Here is a 27,237-nt window from a genome sequence, read left to right on the forward strand (position 1 = left end):
TATTGTGTGAACACTACCACCGCGTTGCTAGAGGGCCCCCCCCAATCTCCATCAGAAACCGGGGACCTATCGGGGACTTGAACATTTTAGACACAACTACATCATAGAATTCTCCTTCTGAAGTACCTGAGATGTGAGCATAAAAACCTGAATTACTAGATTCTACTTCCTGTTGGCCTTCTTAAGATTGCTTTCCTCCTTTCGTTAGAACCTTCCCTTAACTGAACACTCTAGAGCCAATAAAATCACGGTCAGAGGGAAAAACATTCCTGTTCATCTTCTCATAAAAAAGAGAACAAAGAAGCCTGTCGGCTGCGATCAGCCTCTTACCTCTAAGAGTTCCCTTTAGAAGAAAGCCAGTGAGCGATTTAGAGCCCGAGTGTTCCCTGCAGCCCAGACCCCGTCTGCCGCTCTGCCCGCACTCTCATTTCCCACTTACTGGACACATTGATTTCCAAAGCAAAATACTACTCTTTCAAAGGACCCTGTCAGTAAAAAAGCACTAACCTAACCTCCTCTCTTATACACCTCTAAGGACTCTCTTTCTGTCCTCTACAAATCAAGTCTCTTAAAAATCGAGCAGCGGCTTCCAGGGCCTCTGTGTGAAGCCAAGCCCTCCACTGACCTTCATATGCCTGGTGAACAAGGTTAAACAGTCGTTCTGCTTGTGATTTGAGCTCCGGGTCTCGGTGCTTGTCGGGATGGTAAAGCATACACAGCCTCCGGTAGGCAGCTTTCAGCTCTTCAGAAGAGGCCTACAGAAAGAAAAATCCAATTAGAGAACAATCAATGCTCCTTAAATATTATCATTATCAGAATCAGCCTTGAAATGGGAGCCTGTCAGCCACTTTCCAACGTGTCTGCTCTCTGCACACGGGACATAATGAAGTTATGCTTTATTGCTTCAATAAGGCTTCTTTTTTCCACAGTTAATAAAGTGATCAATTATGGACATCAATAGCAACTGTGTTTTGCAGGGAAATGCTGCCATCAGAGGTGTCTCTAATACTGGTTCACTGTGCTCTGAGCTGAAACGAGAAACGTCAGAGACCCGCACACTTTGTAACCTAAGTTATTTGAAATAAATCATACTGAGGTACTCTTAACAGAAAACTGGTTCAGATAGGAGAAGAAGCTGTACGCCACTAGACGGAAATGCCATGCATCTTCTTCGGTTTTCTGGCAAACGAAACTCAGTGAGTATTTACCCTTAAAAATCAAAGACAAATAAAATTGTAAAGCCAACACACGCCCCTGGTTCAACCTCTAATTCTAAAACATAGTGCAGAAAGGAGGCAAAAATGCTTTGCTGTCCTGCAGTAGAAACAAAAGCCCCCCCCCCATGCATGCGACTCCTCACCCGGCTTCAGTCTGAGGGAAAACACGTACCACGGGAAGAGCAGATGAACGGAGTAAATAAAACGGACTCTGCGTGTGTTTTAACCTCACAGAAGGGAGGGACGTGGGGTGAGGACAAAACCCACATTCTACTTTGCCCGCCACACAGCCACGGAGAAGTTCTCAGGAACAGGCTCTCTCAGAGGCCCTAGGAACACTGAGCTACCGATCTGGCTAGCCCCTTGGGCCTGTTTTTGGGAAGTATTAGGTCTGATCTTGTATCAGCCTCAGGGACCATTCTGGTCTATCAGAGGTGATGCTGAACGGACGGCTCTACCCAGCTGATCGGTCAAGTAAAGAACATTTTATTTTGGGAGGAAACTCCGTCACCACTTTGACAACAGAAGCCAATTTCTGGGTCGCCAACAACATGCCAGAGGGGCCCAAAAAACCAGCCATCTGGGCGGAGGACTGGGACCAGGTCCCAGGTGACAATGCCGGGGCTGACGGTGCTCTAGGAGCAGGTCTCAGAAAATGCATCTGCAAGAGAACCATCACAGGGACTGTCAAGTGGTCGAGGTTACAGCAGAACACGTTAGACCACATTTTTCTATAATTTCTACAACTTTTCAGTATCTTCCAATTCCAGGATTTACGAGTTTTTTTCACTAAGGAAAAAAGGCAAAACTTTATTGTACTTTAGTGGTAATTTTTGGCACAAAACTTAAATACTTTATATGAGACTAAGTTACTCAGATGCTAGAAAACTAGCAACATTGTACACGTTTATGAGAAGTTTTTTTTTTTAAAGATTTTATTTATTTATTTGAGAGAGCGAGCAAGCACAAGTGGGGGGGAGGGGCAGAAGGAGAGGGATGAGCAGACTCCCTGCTTGAGCCGGGAGCCCAACTCGAGGCTCGATCTCAAGACCCTGAGATCATGACCTGAGCCGAATGCAGACGCTTAACGGACTGAGCCACTGAGGCGTCCCTACTAGGGGTTTCAAACAAGGAATTCTGAAGAACTCCAAAGGAAGACACTGCATGTGACTGGTAAGATGTGTAGTCACACGTGCCCAGTGACCCTCAGTGCCCTCCAGACGATGTCTTCACCTCGAGGTCCATGGCTTCTTCTGGGGAGGAGGTGGCTGGCTGGCTGACCTCTCTGAGCCTTTCCAGTTCCGTTATCCAGAAAAGAAAGAGCTATCGGTGAGCCCCTCAGCCTGTGCTTTAAACCAGACACAGACCTCCATTGCTTGTTTGGACAGCATTATCTACACCTAGTTTTACATCAGCAGCTCCTTGGAGAGGGTCAAGGACCTTGCCGACTGAGCATCCCTTGGCTTCTAAGAATCAGGCAGATTCCTTCTCTTTGGTGCAGCCTCCGAGAATGACGCTATCGAACAACTTGTAGTTGACTGCCTTCCCTCTTTCTCTCCATCTGCTCATCTGTAAGACTTCCTCTGTGGTGACACACCGACCTCCAAGTTTATCGGTGAAGAACACAGGTTTTTGGGGCAAATGAGCCTTCCGACCCTTAGCCTGTTCATCTGCAAAAGGAGACAACTCTCAGGGATGGAGAGACAACGAAATGAGAGTGTGACCATACAGGGCTTCGCAGAGTGCCCGATACACAGCACAAGCTTACAAAGCGTGGCTCTTGTAAAACCTTTTCCCTGTTTTCTCAACCTGCAGCTGTAGACAGTAGTGCCTCTCTCCTCAAAGTCACTGTGACGAGGAAATGAAGGCAGACCTGTCAGTGCTCAACAATGCCGCGCGCACAGTAGGGATCTGTTCACTCCGGCCATCGTAACCCAAAGTGAAGCTCGATAACCCCGAAACCGCAATAAATCAGAGAGAAGGCGTCACCCTGGCATGGGGTGGCAGGAGCACTCATTCGTGGCGCAGTCCCCGTTTGCGAAAATTCACTGAGCTGCATGCTTAGACACGGCCCCTCTTCCAGATGTACGTTCTGTTTCAGTAAAAACCACGAGGCTCCATGGAAGAGATGGGCAACATTTCCATGTCTGCAGGTCTTTTTTCTTTCTCCTACACTTGGCTTCTTTCCCTGCCAACATCAATCATGAAATGCATTTCTTGCCATACTTGGCCAATATGTCCCCTGTACCAAACCTCATTGTTTTAAGCAAATAATAGTTAACTAAATAAAATAAATCTTCTCCAGGTAGGTTTACCAATGAATGATGTAAAAGGGGCTATTCCTTCCTAAACAGCAATTACAAATTACTTTCTTTCTGCAAATTTTAATTGTTCTTTCCAGGATTTCATAGAAGTTCCAAGTGCACGATTAGACAGATTTGGCTGACTTCTAGCTCAGGCTGCTGTTTCCCGGTTGTTAAAATTAAACTACATGACAAGTGGGTAGAATATCTAATCTGCAAGACCTTCTGTAATCATATTAATAAATGGCTTAATGTGCTATTGATTAAGTAATAGAAATGAGAAGTTTCATTTTTAATAAATATTACATTCAATAGAAGGTTAGATTGGGCCTTTCATCATAACTGAATAGCTAAGGTCACTGGGTCGATACTTCATAAATGATAAACTCTTTATCATAAAAACACTGATATCATTTCAAAATCGGAGAGGTCGTTAAAAATGAAACCTACGGTGGCATACTCATTTCTAAAATTCTATATAAAATTAAGAGGTCTATTGTACTTTTTAAGTCTGAAAACCTTCATCATCTCAATCATCTGGTTCAGTTTTTAATGTAAAGTAAATCTGTTATAAATTCAACCTCATAGATCATAAAACTCACAGTGAAAAGGTCCTCTGTGACTTGACCATAGAGTTTAGTGGTCCATTAAAATGCTTGGATTTGATGCTATACGATACAAAAATGAATTTCCTGCAATAAGGCACAAAAATAAAAGGCTTACAGATTAGAGAAGAAAAAGTAAAACTCGGTATTTGCAGACATCACTTACATGGGAAATCCTAAAGAACCCACAAGAAAGTTACTAAGTGATGTTATTTAGCAAGGTCACGGGGTACAGGGTCAATACGCAAACATCAATTTATTTCGACAATCTAAAAACTGAAATTTACAAAGACAATACCGTTCATAGTATCATCAACAAACACGAACTGCTTAGGGATGGATGTAACGAGTGTGCGCAGGACATGTCTGCGGGCAACCCCAACGTAGTGCCAACAGAAATTACAGCCTGGAAACAACAGGAATAAAACCGTCTTCATGTATCAGAAGGGTCAATATTATTAAGACACCACAATTTCCCAAAACAAGCTGCAGATTCAATGCAACCCAAAATCCCAGCAGGCCTTTTTCTGTAGAAATTGACAAGCTAATTCTAAAATTCATGTGGAAAAACAAAAGATACAGAGAAAAAGAAATTTAATTTTCCTAGTTATTAGCCAAAGTAGCTGAAAAAGAACTGGTGGATGGGGCGCCTGCGTGGCTCAGATGGTTAAGCATCTGCCTTCAGCTTGGGTAGTGATCTCAGGGTCCTGGGATCGAGCCCCACATCAGGCTCCCAGCTCAGCAGGGAGTCTGCTTCTCTCTGCCTCTGCCTCTCTCCCCTGCTCATGGTCTCTCTCTCTCAAATGAATAAATAAAATCTTTAAAAGAAAAAAAAAAAAAAAAGAACTGGAGGATTCCATTACTGGGTTTCAAGATTTATTACACGGCTCTAGGAATCAAGACAGTGTGTACTGGTGAAAGTCAATGGCACAGAGTCAAGTCCATAAATCGACCCCTATACACAGCCAGGTGATTTTTGACAAAGATGTCAAGGCGGTTCAATGGGGAAAAGATCATCTTTTTAATACATATGCTGAAAGGGACATAAATATACAGAAAAATGAACCTTGACCCTTACCTTGCGTCATATGTAGGGGACACATGAAGACCTTCAGAGAAATAAAAACAGATAAACAAAAGCCGAGGGAGTTCATTACCATTAAACCTGCCCTGCAGGAAATGCTCCAGGGAGCTCTGCAGGTTGAAATGAAAGGATCCTAGGCAGTGACTCAAAGCTATATGAAGAGGTAAAGGTCTCAGTAAAGGTTAAACACTCGGGCAATTATAAAAGCTAGTGTTACTGTAAAAATGGGTCCTGACTCCACATTTTCTTTTCTTAATAATTTAAGTGACTAACACATTAAAAAAATTACTAAAGGTTAGTCCTTTGTAACTTTGGCTTGTAACGTCCCATTTTGTTTCTACATAATGTAAGAAACTAAAGCATTATAAAAAACAATTACTAGATGGGGAGCCTGGGGGGCGCAGTCGGTTGGGTGTCTGACTCTTGGTTTCAGCTAAGGTCATGATCTCAGGGTCGTGGGACTGGGCCCTGAGTTGGGTTCTGCACTTGGTGGGGAGTATGCTTAGGATTCCCCCTCCCTCTCCTTCTGCCCCTCCCACTTGTGAGTGTGCTCACTTTCTCTAAAATAAATAAACCTTTAAAAAACCCCAGATAATTACTAGGTTATTTTTTGGATACCCAACGTATAAAGATGTAATTCTGTGACATCAATAACTGAAAGATGTGGGAAAAGCACTAGAGGACCAGAGTTTTTGTATACTGTAGAAGTCAGGCCGGTATAAATCCGATTAGAATGTTAAGATGTTACATGAAACCACAAATTACAGAACACACATGGAAGGAAATGAGAAGGGGGTTAGGACGTTTCAGCATTGAACACTGGCTAAACACAAAAGACCATGATTTGGAAATTAAAGGACAAAAAAGATACAGGGCAGAGAAAGGAAAGAGTAAAGTGGCAGAAAGAAGGCCCTCCTTATCAATAGCTATTTTAAATGCCAATGGATTAAATTCTCCAATAAAAAGACAGAGACTGGCAGGATGAATTACAAAAAACAAACAAACAAAAAAACACACACAAAAAACAAACCCAACTGTTTGCTGCCTATAGGAGACTTGCTTTAGAACCAAAGACACAAATAAGTGAAAAGTGAAAGGGTAGGAAACATTCCCTGCAAACAGTAACCAAAAGAGAGGGGTGGCTCTATTAACATCAGACAAAATAGACATTAAATCAAAAAAGGTTACAAGAAACAAAGGAGGACAATATATATATCAATTCAAGATTCAATACAGCAAGCACATGTAACAATTATAACTATTTGCTACCTAATAACAGACTGTCAAAATATATGAAGCAAAAATGGACAGAATTGAAAGGAAAAATAGACAGTTCTATAATAATAGTAAAATTTCAATATTTTCCTTCAATAATATAGAGACTAACCAAGACAAGAGGACGGAAAAAGAGGACCTGGACAATACAGTAAGCCAACTAGATCTAACAGAGATGTACAGAATATTCTACTCATGATAACAGAACATGCATTGGGATGTGTGCACAGGGGAGGTCATGTATGTGGAAGTCATAAAGAACCTAAAAACCTACTAAGTGATTTTAGTAAGGTGATAGGATACGGGGTATCAATAAAAGTTTCAATACAGCAAGAAGATATGTGTTAAGCCACCAATTAAGTCTCAACAGATTTAAAAAGATGGATATCCTAAGCATCTTCCCCAACTACAATGGGAGGGAGTTAGAAATCAGTAACAGAAAGAAAACTGGAAAATTCACGTTCGTGGAAATTTAATGACACATTCTTAAATAACCAAGAAGAGATTGTGAGGGATATTAGAAAAGAGAGATGAAAGAAAAGAAATAAAACATACTGAAACTTACAGGATGCAGTAAAAGCAATGGTGAGGGGGAAATTTATAGCCATAAATGTTTACATTAAAAAACAGCAAAGATCATAAGTCAATGACCTAATATATAACTGAGGAACTAGAAAAAAGAACAACGAACTGAAAAAAGCTAACTAGCAGAAGGAAATAATATCAGAGCAGAGATAAATAAACTAGACAATAAAAAAGCAACAGAGATAATGAATGAAACTAAAGGTGGTTCTCAAAAAAAAAAAATCAACAAGATTGATAAATCTCTAGCTAGTCTGCCTAAGGACAACAAAAGATTGAAATTAATAAGCTCAGAAATGAAAGCAGGGATATTACTACTGATTCTACAGACAGAAAAGGGTTATAAAAAAGTACTACGAACAATTAATTGCCCACCAACAAACTGGAAAACCTACATGAAATGGACAGACTCCTGGAAACATAAAACCTACCAAGACTAAATCATAAAGAAACGGAAAATCTGAGTAGTCCTATAATTAATAAGGAGATTTAATTACTAATCAAAAACTTCTTGACAAAGCAAAAAAAGCCCTGGACCTAATGGCTTCCCTGGTGAATTCTACCAGAAATTTAAAGAATTAATTTCAATCCTTCTCCAACTTTTCCAAAACATCAAGGAAGAGGGAACACTTCCAAACTCATACCAAAGCTCCACAAAGACAGCACAAGAAAACTACAGACCAATACCCCTTATGAACACCGATGCAAAAATTCTCAACAGAACAGTAGCAAACAGATTTTAGCATACTAAAAGGATTATTATACACCATGACCGTGTAGGATTTATTCCTGGAATGCAGAGGTAGTTCAGCAAAAATCAATCAATATAATATACCACACTAAGAGAATGAAAGAAAGAAAAAAACATATGGTCATCTCCATTGATGCAGAAAAAGCATCTGACAAAATTCAACACCTTATCATGGTAAAAACATTCAACAAACTAGGAACAGAAGGAAACCACCTCAGCATAATGAAAGCCATAAAGAGCTCTTACAACTGAAGACAGATCTACAGTGAACATCATACTCAATGGTGAGATCAGGACCAAGGCAAGGATTTCTGCCATTACCACTTCTATTCAACATAGTATTGGCAGTCCTAGCCAGAGATATTAGATAAGAAAAAGAAATAAATGGTATCCAGATTGGAAAGTAAAATAATCTCTGTTCCCAGACTGTATGATCTTATATGAAGAAAATGAACAATTCCACCCACAAAAAAACTATTAAAGCTAATAAATGAATTAAGCAGAGTTGCAGGACACAAAGTCAACACACACAAATTAGCTGCATTTCTATACACTAAAAATCAACAATCTGTAAAGGAAGTTAAGAAAAATAGTTCCACTTACAACAGCATTAAAAAAAAAAACAAAAAAAACAAAACCCCACCTTAGTAATTAACTTAACCAAGGGGGTAAAAGATTTTTTCTAATGAGAACTATGACACACTGTTGTAAGAATTAAAGAAGACATAAAAAAAAGAAAAAAAAAAAGAAAAAAAAGAAAGACATTCCACATCAATGTACTGGAAGACAGTATCATTAAGATGTTAATACTACCCAAAGCAACTAAAAGATTCAATACAATCTGTATCAAAATCCCAATGACAGGGGCGCCTGGGTGGCTCAATCATTAAGCGTCTGCCTTCGGCTCAGGGCGTGGTCCTGGAGTCCTGGGATCGAGCCCCACATCAGGCTCCTCTGCTGGGAGCCTGCTTCTTCCTCTCCCACTCCCCCTGCCTGTGTTCCCTCTCTCGCTGGCTGTCCCTCTCTCTCTGTCAAATAAATAAATAAAATCTTAAAAAAAAAAAAAAAATCCCCATGACAGTTTTTGCAGAAATAGAAAAATCCACCCTAGAATTTGCATGGAATATCAAGGGATCCCAAAGAGCCAAATAATCTTGAAAAAGAACAAAGTTGGAGGATTCATATTTCCTTATGTCAAAGCTTACTACAGAGCTACAGTAATCAAAATAGTGTGGTATTAGAATAAAGACAGACATGTGGACCAACAGGATAGGGTAGAGGGCCCAGGAATATACATTCATATACATGGTCAAATAATTTTTGACAAGGTGCCAAGGCAACTCAATTAAGGAAAGGACAGTTCTATCAACAAATGATGCTGGGAAAACTGGATGTTCATATGTAAAAGAATGAGTAGGATCCTTACTTAACTCCACATATAAAAGTTAATGCAATTGATTTTTGTGTGTTGACTTCCTATCATATAACTTCACTGATTCATTTATTAGTTTATTCACTAAAAATGAATGAAAGACCTATACATAAGAGTGTAAAACTCTTAGAAGAAAACACAGGGCAAAGGTTTCATTACATTGGATTTGGCAATGATTTCTTGGTTATAACATCGAAGGCGCAGGTGATAAAAGAAAAAACAGGCAAAACTTACCAAAACCAAGAACTTCTCAAAACTAAGAACTTTTGTAAATCAAGGGATACTATCAAGAAAGTGAAAAAACAATCTATAGACTGGGAACAAATATTTGCAAATCATATACCTAATAAGGAATTAATATCCAGAATATATAAAGAACCCCTAAAACTCAACAAAAACAACCAACCTAATTAAAAAATTGACAAAGGACTTGAATAGACATTTTCCCAAAGAAGATACAATAATGTCCAATAAGCACATGAAAGGGTGCTCAACATCACGAATCATTAGGGAAATGCACAATGAGATACCACCCACATCCATTAGGATGCTATTATAAAACAAACAGATAATAACAAGTGTTGGCAAGGACGTAAAGAAACTGGAACCCACGTACACTGTTGGTGGGAATGTAAAATGGTGTAGCTTTCACGGAAAACAGTGTGGTAGTTTCTCAAAAAAACAAAGCAAAACAAAACAAAAGAAACAGATTTACCATATGACTCAGCAATTCCACTTCTGGGCACATCCTCAAAAGAACTGCGAGCAGGGTCTCAAACAGATATTTGTAAACCCATGTTCACAGCAGTATGATTCACAATAGTTAAAACATGGAAGCAGCCCAAGTGTCCATCAACAGATAAATGCTTATGAGCAGAATGCGGTACAAACATACAACGGAATATTCAGTCTTAAAGAGGCAGGGAATTCTAACACATGCTATAACATGGATGAACCCTGAAATAATCATACCAAGTGAAATAAGCCAGTCACAAAATGATAAATACTGTATGATTCTACTCAGATGAAGTATCTAGTAAAAAATCAGAGACAGAAAGTAGAATAATGCTTGCCAGGGAGTTGGGGTGGGGGAGGAGATAGTTGTTGTGTAATGGGTAGAATTTCGGTTTTGCAAGATGAAAAGACTTCAGGAGACAGATGGTGGTGACGGTTGCACAACATTGTGCATGTACTTAATCCCACTGAACTATAAAAATCGGGTAAGATGGTAAATTTTATGTTATATGTATTTTACAATTTAAACAACTGAGGGGCACCTGGGTGGGTAGCACAGTCAGTTAAGCAGCTGCCTTCGGCTCAGGTCATGATCCCAGTGTCCTGGGATCGAGCCCCAAGTCTGGCTCTCTGCTCAGTGCGGAGCCTGCTTCTCCTTCGCCCTCTGCCTGCTGTTCCCCTGCTTGTGCTCTCTCTGTCAAATAAACAAATAAAATCTTAAAAAAAATAAATTGAAAAAAAAAAAACCCTCAAAATGAATAAAGACTTAAATGTGAAAGCTAAAACCATAAAACTTTTTTTTGTTTTTAAAGATTTTATTTATTTATTCATGAGAGACAGAGAGAGAGGCAGAGGCAGAGGGAGAAGCAGGCTCCCCTGAGCAAGGAGCTGGATGTGGGACTTGATCCCAGCACCCTGGGATCACAACCTGAGCCGAAGGCAGACGCTTAACTGACTGAGCCACCCAGGCGCCCAACCATAAAACTTCTAAAAACACAATTTTTGTTAATGTCGAGTTAAAGATTTCCAAATATTTAAAAAATATGTATCTGACGGATTTGTATCCAGAATATATGAAGAACTCTTACTGAAGAAGACAACCCAATAAAATAATGAGTAAAAGATTTAAACAGAAACTTCAACCTAAGGTGATACAGGAATGGCTAATAAGTACATGAAAAGACATCCAATATTGTTAGTCATCACGGAAATGCAAATTAAAAACAAAAGTAGATACTACTACACAACCACTAGACTGTCTAAAATGACAGACCAAGAAGAGTAAATGTGGGTGAGGATGTGAAGCAAAATAAACATCATTTTCAAAAATATGAAGAAAATCTTTGTCACTGGCATAGAGATAAAAATAGCATCAATTCTTCTGTCAAAATAGGTTAAAGAAATGAGTCAATGGCTATGTTTTCCTAGTTGAATTACCTTAAAAAACCCTTATTTTATTAGAAAAGTATACATATTCTTCATGGATCAAATGGAAAATATAGATAACATCTTATTTTTTTATTATTTTATTTTATTTTTAAAGATTTTATTTATTTATTTGACAGAGACAGCCAGTGAGAGAGGGAACACAAGCAGGGAGAGTGGGAGAGGAAGAAGCAGGCTCCCAGCAGAGGAGCCTGATGTGGGGCTTGATCCCAGAACGCCGGGATCACGCCCTGAGCCGAAGGCAGACGCTCAACGACTGCGCCACCCAGGTGTCCCTAGATAACATTTTAAAATAAAAATTTGTTTTTTCTGTAATAGAATTTTATAATTCCCCCTTTTTTTCAGTTAAAGATCTTTGTGAGGTTTTGTTTTGTGGGTCTTATTGGTCATCAAGTATTTTCCACATCATTTTAAATGGCTGCATAGTATTTCAAATATGGCATTATCACAGTTTATGTAAGGATTCCCCATGAACACTTTTCATTTGTTTTCAGAAGGCTGGAGTGGACATCCCTACAACTAAAACTTTGTGTGCATCCATGATTACCTTTTTGCAAATAAATTTCTAGAATTGTTGGGTTAAAGGGTGTAAGATTTCCATTTTAGTCTGCTGAACTGCTCTCTATTAAGTGTCTAACATTTAATTATTTTAAATTTAAAAATTTTATTTTATCAAAGGGATACATAGAACAGCTTATGAATGGAACTACTAGACTTACAACCAAAACAGCATTCATCCCCACTCCTCAGGTAATAAGTATGTTAAAATCCCTCAGCATTTTCCTCTTTACCTTTCTTTTCTTTTTTTTTTTTTAAGATTTTATTTACTTATTCGACAGAGATAGAGACAGCCAGCGAGAGAAGGAACACAAGCAGGGGGAGTGGGAGAGGAAGAAGCAGGCTCATAGAGGAAGAGCCTGATGTGGGGCTCGATCCCATAACGCCGGGACCACGCCCTGAGCCGAAGGCAGACGCTCAACCGCTGTGCCACCCAGGCGCCCCTCCTTCCTTCCTTTCCTTCCTTCCTTTTTCTTTCTTTCTTTCTTTCAAGATTTTATTTATTTATTTGACAGAGAGAGACACAGCCAGCGAGAGAGGGAACACAAGCAGGGGGAGTGGGAGAGGAAGAAGCAGGCTCCCAGCGAGCAGGGAGCCTGATGTGGGGCTCGATCCTAGGACCCTGGGATCACGCCCTGGGCCAAAGGCAGATGCTCAATGACTGAGCCACCCAGGCGCCCCCGTCTTTATATTTCTAAATCATATGCTTATACTCATATCCTTAATTTTAGAAGTTTAGATTTAATCTACTCATGAGAATTTAGTTCTCTTTTACTTCCGTTTCTCTTTCCCCTCCTTTCTACAGTTTCCACAACTTTGAATCCAATCAATATGCAATGTCTTACTAAAAACAATTTTTTCTCCCACTTTCTAATAACTTATTTACAAAAACAAACGATCGAATGTCTACAGTGTGCTTGAGAGGAATACAACACAAAAACTTAATTTTTAGGCACACCTGGGCAGCTCAGTCATTAAGCGTCTGCCTTCGGCTCAGGGCGTGATCCCAGAGTCCTAGGATTGAGCCCCACATCAGGCTCCTCCGCTGGGAGCCTGCTTCTTCCTCTCCCACTCCCCCCGCCTGTGTTCCCTCTCTCGCTGGCTCTCTCTCTGTCAAATAAATAAATAAAATCTTTAAAAAAAACCTTAATTTTTATTATGATTATGTAAATACAGCTCAAATTTGAATGAACCAGTATACTATGATTATATTTCTTTCCTAAACTATTTTTAATTTTTCCTAGAGTTAACGATTGCCTCATTTTTTCCATTTGCTTTAGCTTTCTATATCTCTGTCACAGATTCTTCAACTCCTCAAAGTAAACTTAAAGACTTCTAGTCTTTTCAATACAAAAATATTAAATAGTTCACCAATTCCATGTTGTTTCTTTTTCTTCCCCCAAGAGGGAAAGATCTTCCTCCCAGAGATCTCTGCATTGTATCAAACGTCAGGCCTGCTAAACAAACTTCATCCTAGGATCCCTGTCACCATCCTCCAGGGTATCTTTCCTGGATCAGTCTCTTCTTTTTGGTATCCAATCCCTTTCTCTTTCTTGGTTTTCTTTTTATTTCAGTAGAGTTCAATCTCCAGTAGTTTATTTCAGTGGAGTTCGATCTCCAGTAGTTTCCTTTACAAAGGTTGGCTGGGAGAAAACATTTTTTGGACTTCACATATCTCAAAATGTTTTTTTTTTTTTAAATTTGTTTTTTCTCTTTTTTTTTAAGTAAGCTCTACACCCATGGTGAGGCTCAAACTCACGACCCTGAGATCAAGAGTCACATGCTCTACTGACTGAGCCAGTTGGGGGCCCCTCAAAATGTTCTTATATTCTGTCTTTATACTTGATAAATAGTTGGCTGAGGATAGAATCCTAGCTTGGAAATATTTTTTCCTCAGAATTTTTACTGTATTGTTTGTTTCACTGTCTTTTAGCTTATAGTACTATGGCTGAGAAAGGTTAATGTCATTCCAATTTCCAATCCTTTGTGACCTGTTCGGAAACTTTTAGCATTCTCTCTTTCACCAATGATTCCCTTAGTACAGGTCTTTTTCTCCCCCACCCACCGTGCTAGTTACTTAATTGGCCCTTTCCACCTACAGTCTCGTATCTTTTAGTTCTGAGAATTTTTCTCATATTGTTTAATATGTCTTCCCCTTCATTTTACTTTAATGTGTAAGAGTTGGTCTTCTAATTTTTAAATTTTACTTTCATCGAGATTTTCTCATCTTCATCTTTCAGCCCCTCTATATAAAGTTTTTATTTCTACCTTATTTTTGATTTCCAAGATCTTTTTGTTTATATTTCCTTTTAAAAAAGACTTATTTATTTATTTAGAGAGAGAAAGCACGAGTGGGGGAGGGGCAGAGGGAGAGAAAGAATCCTGAAGCAGACTCCCAGCTGAGCACAGAGCCCATCACAGGGCTCAATCCCAGGACCTGAGCCGAAACAGAGTCAGACACCTAACCAACTGAGCCACCCAAGCGCCCCAGAACAAGGTGATACTTTTAAAAGAAATATATACAGGGGCGCCTGGATGGCTCAGTCAGTTAAGCTGCTGACTCTTGATTTCCCCTGCTTAGGTCATGATCTCAGGGTCGAGATCAAGCCCTGCACTGGGCTCAGCCTGCAGCTGGAAGCCCCTCCCCCAACTCGTGCTCCCTCTCTCTCTAAATACATACATACATAAATAAAATCTTTCAAAAAAAAGTATGTCCTTGTTCTTATTTCTTACATGTAATATCTTACTTCTCTGAAGACGATCTAGTTTTCAAACTTCCTGCACTGTCTGCTTCATTTTTCTTTGCTGTCTGCATGATCTTAGAAATTCACACTGCAGTATTTCTCCAAATATTTATGTTCTTTGTTATCAATTCATACCCAACAGGAAGATACCACGGAGCTATCTGGAAGCTCTACGTGAACAGGTCTTGTCACCTGATGAGCTTCTTTGCAAAATCCCTGTGAGAGGACTGAGAAGTTTCATCTGGTGGTATTTTCTCTTTGATAGGCCAGTTTTTTCAGGGAAGGACGCAGAGAACAAGGAAAAAGCTGTAAGTCTCACCAAGCAGGATGTAATCACTCATATATTCCCTGCTTTGGTAAGGGTGCCATTCTCGTCCTCTACTGTGCCCATGGCTAGGCTCTGAAGCCTTCCTGGTTCAAGTTCTCCAGGGAAATCCTGTCTCCTGGCAGGGTGGGCTAGCACAATCATCTCATCAGCACTGAGTGCTACCATCAGAAAGAAAACAATCTTTGTCAACATGGCAGACAAATGGGTACTCTATTTTAAATTGCATTTGTTGGGCCCCTGGATGGCTCCGTCGGTAAAGCATCTGCCTTCGGCTCAGGTCATGATGGGATGGAGCCCCATGTTGGCCTCCCCGCTCAGCAGGGAGCCTGCTTCTCCCTCTCCCTCTGCCCCTCCTTCTGCTCGTGCTCTCTCCCTCTGTCAGATAAATGGATAAAATCTTAAAAAAAATAGATTGCATTTGTTTCTTTACTATCGAGGGTGAACATTTCTCCATGCGTTTATTTGCATTTTAGACTTCTTCTTTATGAAATGACCCATTTGTTTCCTTTGTATTGTTTTCCTATTAGGGTACTCATCCTTTTTTTTTTTTTTAATTTCCAAGACTTCTTTATATATATTGAAAATATGAATCTTTTATCAAATAAATATACTGCATGTTCTGAGTTTTTAAATTGTGCTTATTGGTTTCTCTTGGTTTTCATTTTTTTCTTTGAGCAAACACAGAAATTTCCCATTTTTACAAAATCAAACCTGTAAATTGCCCCTCTTCTGATCTCTGCTGTGGTATCATGCTTGGAAAACTGCCTGACTCCAGTTTCATCATACTCGCTTCCCTTAAATAATGAAGCCATCGAAGAAGCTGCTACATCTTCAGTCACCCGGATTCTAGTGAAGACCAACTCTGGAATCAAGGTGATTCCACACTCAACGAGCATACTGCCCCTCTGCTCTTATTTCCTAGCTTCATTCAACAAAGTGAGCTCAAACGTGTGAGGAACACCAGGATGTCCGAACCGCGACTGTCAGTGGTTCTCAAGGTGTGGTGGGGGCCCCCTGGAGTCTGAACCCTTTTAGGAGGTCCACAGGTCAGAACTGTTTTCAATAAAACTAGTAACACTGAGCTGTTATTTGCCTTTTTCTCGTGCTGTCATGCGTACACTGCGATTTTCCTAAGGCTACAGGATATGTGATGACATCACTGCTTTGATGGCTAATGGAATGTGTACGTGTGCATTACGTTTGCTAGTAATTTCTAAGGTGGCAGTTTTACAGCATAAAGACGAGAGACTTCAGAGACTAATTCAATTGGTTCTCAGTTCTTTCACTGTGTGGTTGCTCACTACTTTTTGTTATATCTGCCATGATGTCTGCACATCTGTACCTTTATTGTTCCTCAGTACATAGCTATTTTGAAATCCTTCAGCTTTCCTTATGCCTTACCGAAATACAGGTACACTGTGTTTTGTTTTACAACATTTTATTAATTACTGAGTTTTAATTTCTATCAAAGTTAATAGCTGTAACTCAAACAAAAGCTCAATAATGTAAAAACATAGAGGGAAAAAGTGTGAGATTCGCTGGGTTAGCTCATACTGTGTTACCAAGCAATCCAAAAACCGCAAAGGTTTATTTCTCCTTTTACATGGCCATCTTAGGTCAGCTGGTACTCAGCTGGCTGTGTCCTCAGGTCCCAAGTTTGAAAGAGCAGCCACCCTTTGAACCACTGCCAGTTGCCAAAGCAGAGGGAAGGGCAGGAGACAGACCCTCTCTGGCTCACATCAGCATTTAAATGCTTCAGCCTGAGCATGATACATACCACTTCCGCTCATATCGTTGGCTAGAACTAGTCACAGGGCCTCACTCAACCCCTGCGGGACCAGGAAGTGCAGTCCTACCACGGGCCAGACAAGCAAAGAACCAGCAACGTTTGGTGCACAGCACTTAGAACTAACAGAGCACGCAAGCAGCAACTCACACCTCATACTTACAGCCATCTTAGGAATTGGAAAGCCACTAGGTCTGTTGTTGCTGAAGCCCATACTTGCCAGCTCCAACTTCCAGGCTGCCTCTACACTGCTGTATGTCAGGAAGGTTCCACAAACTACGTTCTATTGGATTTTGGGAAGTCTGCTAATTACCACAATTGAAGGCTCATTACTGTCCGTATGTTCCATGACAATCTGATTGAAATAAACTGCATCAGCTAATAAAACCTGTAACTTTTTATGATACTTGGTGCTCATACGATTTAAAGGAAAAAGCAGATTTCAGAGCTAATTAACACCAAGACAGCACGGGTCCTTTGTGCTGAGTAAGAGCTGTTTCATGAGGGGGGGGTGTTACAGATTCCGTGGTGTCACTTGTGGAGACCAAGGCACGCACTCATCAGGCACTAAACTGGACTTGGAAACATTTCCTACTTCATTCTGGAAAGGTTCCCACTATAGTCTGAAGCCTCACACAATGAAACCTCTCTCACACACAGCCCTGCCATCTTCGAATGCCATTTTCCCTGCTCAACATGGCCTTCTACAATTTCCATTTTCGTGTGAACATCTTTGGAGGGTCTGGAAATAAGCTGGGGTTGATGTGCAAACAGCAAGACCCCAACGATGTAGGCGGACTAACCCTCCACCTCGAGCACGGTGCAGACGGTGCTAACTTGCTCTGCCTGACCCCTCGCTGTGAGGAGCATCTCCAGTAGAACACGATTTCAAGTGAGACAAACCTAAGCAGCCTATCCTGAACATTCAGCTCCGACGAAAGAAAAACTCCTAAAACAATCTCAACCATGTGAAACGTACTTACTTTTACTCATATTACTGATGTTACTACAACAGGTGATAAACAAGCACCCTCCTCCCACCGCAATAAAGAAACAGAAGAGGAACAGAATGCCTGCCAGATGACAAAGGACAAGGCCAGCAGGGCAAGCCCTCCTCTCTTCCAGCGCGGTACCCAGTCTCCGCACACCTTGGCTTACCCCGCGAGTGAGCATAAAGGCTTGCATTTGAATTTGCTCTCTTCCTTTTGTATCTGACTTTGAACAATTTTCACAAGTGAAAATTTAGATTTACCAAAGGACAACTGATAAACTCCTACCAATAAACTCCCCTAGAATGATTTGTTGCCAAAATTGCAATGTGATCTTCAACACAGGTATTCCACAAAGTGAAAAGCTACCTGAAAGTAAAAAGGTGGGTATGATGTTAGCAGATACTTAATTCTAGTCAGTACATTTACCGAATGCCTGCCCTGTTCTAAGTACTGAAGGAGGTACAACAGAAATAAAATATTAAGGAGATTACAAACTAGGTGTGAGTATGTAGGTTTCCCCTAAAAAACCCATACACGTGGACTGAACTATACACGTGGACTGAACTAAAAACATAAGACAGAAACGCTAATACTAATGGTGGAGAAATAAGTTCAGGGCAGTCAGAATTGAACGAAAACGCCACGAAGGTGGAGGGATCTAAATGAGAATGCAAAAGGTGGATTTTGATTTGCTTTGGTATCCAAGACGGGCCGGGGCATTTCAGGGGAAGAGAACATCCTGAGAAACAGGCCAGTGTTGGAGACAGAACACTGACCAAACTGACACAAGAGCAAAGGAGTCTAAGTAGGACACTGGCCAGAAATTAACTTGGACATCCATTCACCTGCTCATTTATTCAGTAAACATTGGCCCGGTAGTAAGGGATATAATGGTGAATCAGACAGCGATAGTTCCTGATCACGTGATACTTACTTTGCAGTGGAGGAAAGCAGAACGTCACCACAAGGTAGGCAGAAAACACGTAAAACAGCTCATTAATAAGGGGCTTTAAAATGGAGCCAGGACTTTGATCCCTACCCAATAACCAGGGAAATAATGTGATTAGTACTGTCTGTTAATATTACTTTGGTACAGCTTGACTACAACCGACAAAAATCAAGACCAGAGAGACCTAGAGAAAACTACAGCAGAAATGTAGAGTTGAGGTTCGGAGGGCTGGTGGGTGGCCCAGGAGTTGAAGCGGAAACAAAGCATCACAGCTGGCTGGGGTCAAGAGGAGGCTTCGTGAACTGGGTGGGTCTGGTCTGTGGGACAAAGCGGCACAGTACCATATGGAGAAAACAAACCAAAGAGCACACATGGGGTTCTGGCTCGGATGCGTGCATTGGGGAGAAACTGGAAGCATCAGGCTTTGGGGGGAAAGGTGAACTTGAACACCTAAGTACAATGCCCAGAAGGCAAGAGGAGATGCAGGAAAAGCAAGAGATTTTAAAAAGAGCCAAGCTCAAGGGGCCCAAACCTGGGGGAATTGGGAGGATGGAGAAGGAGCACAAAGAGATCGTCACGGAAGCCAAAGCCGTGGGGACAAAGGCTGCCCGTGGCGGCACAGCCGCACCCGCACAAAACGCTTCAGCCGGTATTTCTCCATTTGAGGCTTTAACACTCCCAAACACCTTGTGGTTGGCACTGGAACCTCCATTTTACAACGGAAAATAGTGAGGATCAGAAAGACTAAAAGTCTGGTCTGAGAGGGAGAAGGAACTTTCCAGACTATGGCCCCCTGACCCAAAAGCTGGCTGGAGATTAAGTGCCCGTGCGGCCTGGCTCAGACCAAAGCTCGGTTCACGGAGTGAAAAGCTGCAGAGAGGGAGCAGGTGTTCACTAAACATTTATCACACGGCGGGCTCATCCAAACTGTGTGAAAAACTGACAGATCAATAAGAGCATTCCTTATTAACTTTTATGCTCATGATACTAATAAAAATATACTGGCATTTACTTTACATAATAACATGTCCATTACTATGCTGAGCACTTACGTGCATTCTTGCTTAATTTTCCCCAAAGCCCTAGGACAGTGAAATTATTGTCTGGATTTTATGGATGAAGAGACGGACCCAGAGAGGTTAAGTGGCTTGCCCCCTCCCCGATCAGGCTACTAGGAAATCAAACGCAGACCTGACTTCAAGGGCTTCGCTCCTTAAGCTGCCGACCCCTTTCAAAGCTCACCACCATCTCTGCCTTTCCAAATGATCACCCACGAAGGTGCACAGGTGCTTCCCATGGAAGGTGCTGGGCTAGTGGGTTCAGCTGTCCTCGAAAACCCCCGAGCACCGCCACAGCTTTGTGGAGTGCAGGGGTCAGGTGGACAGGCCACATGTCACGTGATTTTGAAAAGTCAACCTCCTACAGCCATTTTATTATTTAAAAAAAAAATTATTTATTTGAAAGACAGAGAGAGCACGAGTTGGGGGGGGGGAGCAGCAGGGGAGAGGGACAAGCAGACTTCCCGCTGAGCCCAACATGGGGCTTGATCCCAGGACCCTGAGATCATGACCTGGGCCAAAGGCAGACGCTTCACCGACTGAGCCACCCAGCCGCCCCTACAGCCATTTTAGACTCTGCTTTGAGAAGATGGGCAGAGAAACAATCAAATCATGAATAAGTCAGAAAAACTAAATAGGAGGTTGATCAAACAATTCCAGGTTTCTACAACTAGAAGTAACCTAAGTCAGTTGTCTTACATAGAAGGAAAAAACTTACAATTTACAGAACTCATTACCCCCAAGATGGCAATATAAATTCAAAAAAAGATTAGGCAATCAGTAATGACAGAAGTCTACATACTAACAAAGAAAAAGGCAGGCCCCGGTCACTGTCAAGATTTATGGGGCAGGGGGAATCCTGTCCTCCATGCCCATTTCTGCTGAAGACAGACTGTGAGAACAAAGGAACCAGGAGCAGAAAGTCTGATTCCTGATCAGAGGTCATTCCAAGGGCTGTGGAGAGATTTTCTGACCATCGTACAATTTGGTTTTCATTTCTCTTCATGGTCATGTCCATATGTGTATTTGGTGCCCTTGAGACACAACAGTCAATAAAAGGCCAGCATCTTAGGAAAATGAGCTCCAGTTCCTTTCTGGGTCAGAAGTGATGGTTCAGATCCTATCTTCACATAAAGAGCTTGGCTTATTTTTTCCGAAAAGCCTGACCTTATACTTTCTCTCGTCTGTGTCCATCTGTTATATCCTGCCCACTCATGCAGACTTCTCGTGGTTGATGTCTGCTGGCATTTTACTACTGAAGAATGTTCTGGCTCCTGAAAACTGGGGAGGTGACACTGCACTCGCTGCATGCACAAGTGGTTCCAACAGTCCAAGAGCCAGACAGGACCTAGCTACCAGGATATGAACTTGGAGGGGGCTCCAAGCTCCTTCAAGGGAATGGGAGCTTTATCAAGTGTGGGCCACAATGGTGGTAAAAAGCAGCAGTGTTCCCAACGGTCTTTTCCCCTCCTGGCGCCCCCTTTTAAACTTTTATGCTGTTTTACTCATTCATCCCTGTAAGTTGTCTTAAATTCTTTCTTGAACAAGGTAGGGTATAAATAAAATCAAAATGAAAGTTTAATAAAAATAAACACTAAAATTCCACAGCCAAGCAAAACACATTGCTCTTGTGTCTCGTATTTTCCTCATCCATTGTTTACTACTGAACTCACAGCAAATATTAAAGTTTTCAATTGAATTCTCTTTAAGCAAAAAAAAAAAAAAAAAAAAAAGAGGTATTTTGGTAGATAATGTAGAACTAGAGCATTAAAATTTCAAGAAGCAATTGTTTAAAATGCCCAAAGCAGAAAGAATAATAGTAGCTCATAATAATAACTAGCTCATGGTTCATTAAAGAAAACACATTTTAAAATTTAACCTCATGGTGTTTGCTAATCATATTACAAGATGATATCTGGAACTAACTGCGTATCCTAAGAACTCCCTCCCCACCCAGAGGCAAGACCACGGGTAGCCTCTCTGAACTCCACCTGAGCACCCTCTTGACCCCAGTGCTCTGTCTTGTCGCTCAGGCCTCTGATCAGGGAGGTTCTGCCCTCCCTGCCTGACCCCTTAGGAGCTGACAGCTCACAAGAGTTATATCTTTGGGTCCCACTGGGCTTTTACCCCAGACACTGTCTCGTGGACTACCCCTTCCCCGCTACTCCCGAGCTTAGCTCCGCCTTGTGGGAGCTCCTCCCCGCTGCCCTCTAAACGAAACTCATGACTTTGCAGGAAGCAGAGTTCAGAGAGACAACTGTCTTTTGAAGATAAGAAACTCAGTATATTGAACAGAAAGAGAAAAGAAACCTTTAGGAATTCATAACCTGACGCTTACCATAAATTCTGGCACTATTTTTTTTTAAATTAATATAACAGACAGATAGCAAATTTAACCAGGATCAGGTTTACCAAAGTTTTCGATGTACATGTCCTTTTAAAATAAGTAAACCCTAATGCTTTATCAAAATTAAAGAAATAACAATAAATATTAAACGAACATCTACCTGTACAAGGCAGTGTATACATATCCCCGTTACACTGCAATACTTCCAATATACAACATCCCGGCTCACAGTAGGTGCCTAATCCATTACTGCCTGTTCCCTACATTTCAAAGTCAGAGAAAACACGAAGCAGAAAGGGTGAACTACTGGCCCAGGGGCATGAACCCAAGCCAAGGCGCCCCCCGCCCCCCCAAAGATTCAGACACAGGACATTCTGGCTGCAAAGCTGTACGGCGTTGCCTCCCACACTCTCAGTAACTCAGAAGTACTGCAGCACGTAAGTGGAGACTTGAAGAGGTTCAATGATTTGTCGCCCAGGGGCAGTGTGGGCTGTGACTCCTGCTCCTAGTGACCCTGCTACTCAGCCTCTGCACTTACCCGACACCTTGGGAAGGGGATCACCTGCCTAAGTTGGGTTTTTGGACAACCAGGGCTTAACACTAGCTGCTGAATGCACACGTTTTAAGCAGAGTCATTGTTATAAACACCGAACTTTGAACATAATGTAGTTGATGGGAAACTCACTGAAGGAATGACCTTCTCAGACCTATCTTGGTATCTCTCCTTGGAACTAAATTACCTGCCCATCACAAGGTTAGATCGGCAATGGATGAAAAAATACAGAGCACCTCGCTGCTTTAGGAAACTTAGTGTGCACCTGGGTTGGCTGATACGTCTACACTCAACTTCTAAAGACATCCAAGCCATCCTGGCTGCTGGGATGCGTGACGTCCCCCTAGGTCAATCTGGACAGTGGTTAGTAGACCTTCCTCTACTGCTCTAGCTCACTGCATCTGCAGGCCAAATTTGAATGTTTAGTCTCACTCTGTGACTGTAACCTCCAGCTAGAGAAACCCAGACAACCAAAAATTGTACAAAGACCAACACACTCTAACCCAGGGAAGGAATGAAAGTGCAGGGACTCTGGGGAAACTTCTTCTTGGTGGGTGACAATTTTGCAATTCTAGTTTCAAGGCTGGTATGGAAGGATGAAAATCCCAGAATACTCACCTCCATATATGGACTGCAAGGAATAAACCTTTTCACATCAAGTTTATCTTTTACTTAACTGTGCTTTTTAAAAAGTGTTTAAAACTTGAAAAGACTGGCCCCTTTAAAGCTAAATTGATTGGGACCAAAGATCTTAAAATGGGTTATAAACACTGCTGAATGTCATGCATAAAAATGAAAGAGTTTCTTTTAATGGTAATACAACACTGATAAAGTAGGAATTTGAGTCAATTAGGCATAAATTCAGTTTAGAAGGTGTCAATTAAAATGTCTATAAAATGTATAAAATCAAGAAAAATTCGCTGATTGGTCAGGAATCCTTTCTCCAAATAAATTTTGGAAAATCATCTCAGAAATCTCAGATTAGTTAGATTTTAGGCACCTGATGATGCACTTGACTACACTAAACCAGAGATGCCAATCTGGTTTTAATGTGCCCGGTTAATGAGAACTTACTCCCTTGGCTCAGTGTAGCAATAGCTCTACTCTGTAAACAGGAAATTCAGAACAGTGGAGAAAGGGAATCATTAAAGATCACGTAAGTCTTGTTTAGAGAAGCATTTGGTCCTGTCTCGCTGTCTGCTTCACTCTCTGAAATACAATATGAGGGGATATTTTGAAGTTTAAAACCTGGAAAAAGAGATTTGTAAGCTGATTTTTGACATTTCTGTATTACTCCAACGGTAACCATACTTTAGGCTTGTAATTTTTAAAATTTTAAATAGAACTTCCTGGTTTTGTGTCAGGTTACTTCCATTTGGGATTTCTAGGGGAAAGTCTCTGAACTTCCTGAACACAGGGTCGAAGGTACTCTCTTGAAGGTATTCTAAAATACTGGCGGGAAGGGGATCATGCCTCCTACAGGTAAACTCAAATGGCATATAGCTATAGGACTGACAGCAAATACATCAACAGATAAAAGAGTTAACATTACTTCTACTTTTCCTCTAACTCTCCAACTAAATCATGTTATTTCAACTTCAGGTTGATTTCTGATTCCTCCCTCTCCCCCCAAAATCCTAGTAAATATCAAGTCCAAAGATCACCTTGAGAGCTTTCAAGATTCCAGTAGAATCTTGAAAGATAAGATCTGCACACCCTGACATTTCACACTGTCCCTTTGTTGACAAAGGGAACGCAAAGTGACTTCAGCAAGAGAACATGTTTCAGAGGGATTTCACTCAGAGCCATAGATATGAGAAGTGACGTAACTCATTAGGAAAAGTAACGTTTTTTAAAAGGAATATTTCTTTGGCTTCCACTCATCAGTCCAATAACAATGACAAGTCTTAAGATTCCAGCAGCTTCAAGGTATACCTTTGACTAACGTTTACCGAGGACTCTGGCCAAGCCTATTATTCTAGATCTTTTTCATCATATGCACCTGCCCAAGATTCAGTAAGCCTGGTAAATGGGTAAATTGTTGCTCAGTTACTGATAACCCAGACTATAAATGAGTGCTAAGAAAGGCTGGTTTCCAGGGCGCCTGGGTGGCTCAGTCAGCTAAGTGTCTGCTTTCGGCTCAGGTTGTGATCCCAGGGATCTAAGATCCAGCCCAGGCAGGGCAGGCTCCCCGATCAGTGGGGAGTCTGCTTCTCCCTCTCCCTCTGCCCCCACCCCCCCACTTGTGCTCTCTCTCAAATAAATAAAATCTTTTAGATATTTATTTATTTATTTATCTGAAAGAGAGAGAGAGAGAGAGAGATGGAGAGAGCATGAGCAGGACCCTGGAATCATGACCTGAGCCGAAGACAGGCACTTAACCGAATGAGCCACCCAGGTGTCCCATAAATAAACTCTTAAAAAAAAAAAAAAAAAAAAAGAAAGAAAGAAAAAAAAAAAAGAAAAAGGTTGGTTTCAGAAAAGGTGGTTTCATTTACTGCTTTGCTTCTAAGAACTGGAGAAAACTTAGTAACTAGTCAAACCACTTCATTCAAAGGGAAAGGAACCGAAGGCCAAAGAAGTGATTTACCCAAAGCCTTACTGTTCATTAGTTACAAAAACCTCCAGGTGCCTATGGCAGCCTAACACGATTCGCAGCTCCCCCAGATATTTCATTGGACATTTTCATGAGGTGGCTAATATATTTGAGGGATTTTTATGTGGGTGCCCAAGGACACAGTACCACAACTGGCAGCTCTGTAGTCTGACTAAAAAGGCAGCAGAGTGTAGAAGTCAAGAGCTGAGGCTCCAGTCAGACTTCTGAGGGCTAAATTCAGGTTCCTGCCTTTCCATTGGTGTTGCTTTGGGCAAGTTACTTAACCTCTCTTGGCCTCAGTTTTCTCAGCTATAAATCAAGGATTATCATAATACTTACCTTAGGGGCTGGGGTGAGAATTAAACAAGGTAAGGTCATAGGAAATGTTCACTCAGCATGGTGGCCCTGCACAAAGTAGTACTCAAAAAATGTTAGCTATCGCTGAAACCATGCACACCAACACTTATGGACAACACATACTTGACCTGCCTTACCTAACATAGTCAAACTTGGCTAATTGTGATCACTGGGAAAACTAAGATGGAATTAAAGATTCTCTAGCAGGGCTGAGAAGACCAAACCCAGCAGCTTGGAGATAAACGATCCACCTTATGACCTGACCTTGGAAGCCTTCCTGCCCTTCACGCTGATGTCAACTGGACTAGTCAACAAGGAAGGAAACTTACTGGGCCCCTACTACATGCCAGACACAGTATGAGTCTCTGTCTTTTACTGGGTGAGGAAAAGGTGCAAACACTTGCGAGTGGAGAGGGGCGCACATGCTGAGGCCGTGCTTGGGGCACCGCTGCTTTCCTGGCTTTACAGCTTCTTCCTAATCTGCGGCCTCTGAATTGAGGCTGTAGGTATGGGAGGCTCTTCCTTCAATTTCTGGACAGCCGCTCAGGGGAGAGGAGGCCGCAAGACACGTGCCTCCGGGCCTGGATTCACTTCAAAAGCGGGACGTCCCCAGGAATACTCGGGAACCCGACAGACGCCGTGGGAAAGTTCCCTCGTGGCCTTGACCTTGGTGCCTGAGACTCAGTTTCCCATTCTGCCGGCTGGGGGCGATGACACAGCTCCTAGGCCGAGGCAAGTTTGTGAGCCGGGCGAGGCACCGGGTCCTGGAGGACCAGGAACCCCACTCTAATAGCCTCCACCTTGGGGACCCTTTCCCTCCTGTGGGTACCGGGCCCTCTGGCCTTGCCAGGACGCGGCGCCCCGGCCGCCGGGAGCAGGGGTAGAGGCCGGCCGGGACACCCCCGGCGCCGGGGTCGAGGCGGTGGGACCGCCCGGTCGGCGGGCGGTCGCGCATGTCGGGCGGGGTCACGCGGCCTCCCAGCCGGGTCCCGGCCGCCCGTGGCGGGGACGGAGCGGTGGCCGCTAGCCCGGCCCTCCCGAACCACCCGGCACGGCCTCCGCCCAGACGACGTCCCGCCGCAAGCCTCACCTCCCTGCGCACGTTCAGCAACGAGTAATAGTCTTCATTGTCCAGCTCCTCCTCGCTCAAGGCCGTCGCCATCTTCGCAACCTTTCACCCCGCCAAACCGGCAAGGCCGTGCCCAAGAGGGACCGGCGAGCCGCGGCGCCGACAGCGCGGGCCAACCCGGCTGCGCCACAGCGGCCCCTGGCGGACCGGAGGGGCGCCCCCGCCCCCGCGCACCGCAGCAGCGCGCCTGCGCCCTGCGCCCCCGCGCGGTCGAGGGCGGGACGCCGTGGCCAGGGTCCGCCACGTGCGGCTCTCGGACCTACGTCCCAGGCGGTTTCCTGAGGCTCCACCCGGACCAGGCAGGGAGGCTGCGGTCACACCTGGGCGTCTCTGTCCCCTAAGACACCGCCCTCGTCCCCCACGCTGGATCCCAGTGCGGGGAGCATCCTGTCTCAAACAGCCCCGCCCAG

General features: G+C 42.5%; 1 protein-coding gene across 2 annotated transcripts in view; it reads right to left on the bottom strand.

Annotated features, from left to right (window-relative positions):
- Positions 1-26,904, bottom strand: part of DNAJC11 (DnaJ heat shock protein family (Hsp40) member C11) — a 73,938-nt gene extending 47,034 nt beyond the window's left edge. For both annotated transcript variants that reach the window (XM_026519941.4, XM_057305177.1), the window contains exons 1-2: positions 26,789-26,904; positions 626-755 (exon numbers count right to left, since the gene is read on the bottom strand). In XM_026519941.4, the coding sequence (XP_026375726.2) occupies positions 626-755; positions 26,789-26,860 (202 nt within the window). In that variant the 5' untranslated portion in view covers positions 26,861-26,904. The remainder of the gene's footprint in view (positions 1-625; positions 756-26,788) is intronic.
- Between the last annotated feature and the right edge of the window lie 333 nt (positions 26,905-27,237).

This window comes from Ursus arctos, unplaced genomic scaffold, assembly GCF_023065955.2.
Source record: "Ursus arctos isolate Adak ecotype North America unplaced genomic scaffold, UrsArc2.0 scaffold_32, whole genome shotgun sequence".
Taxonomy (NCBI): Eukaryota; Metazoa; Chordata; class Mammalia; order Carnivora; family Ursidae; genus Ursus; species Ursus arctos.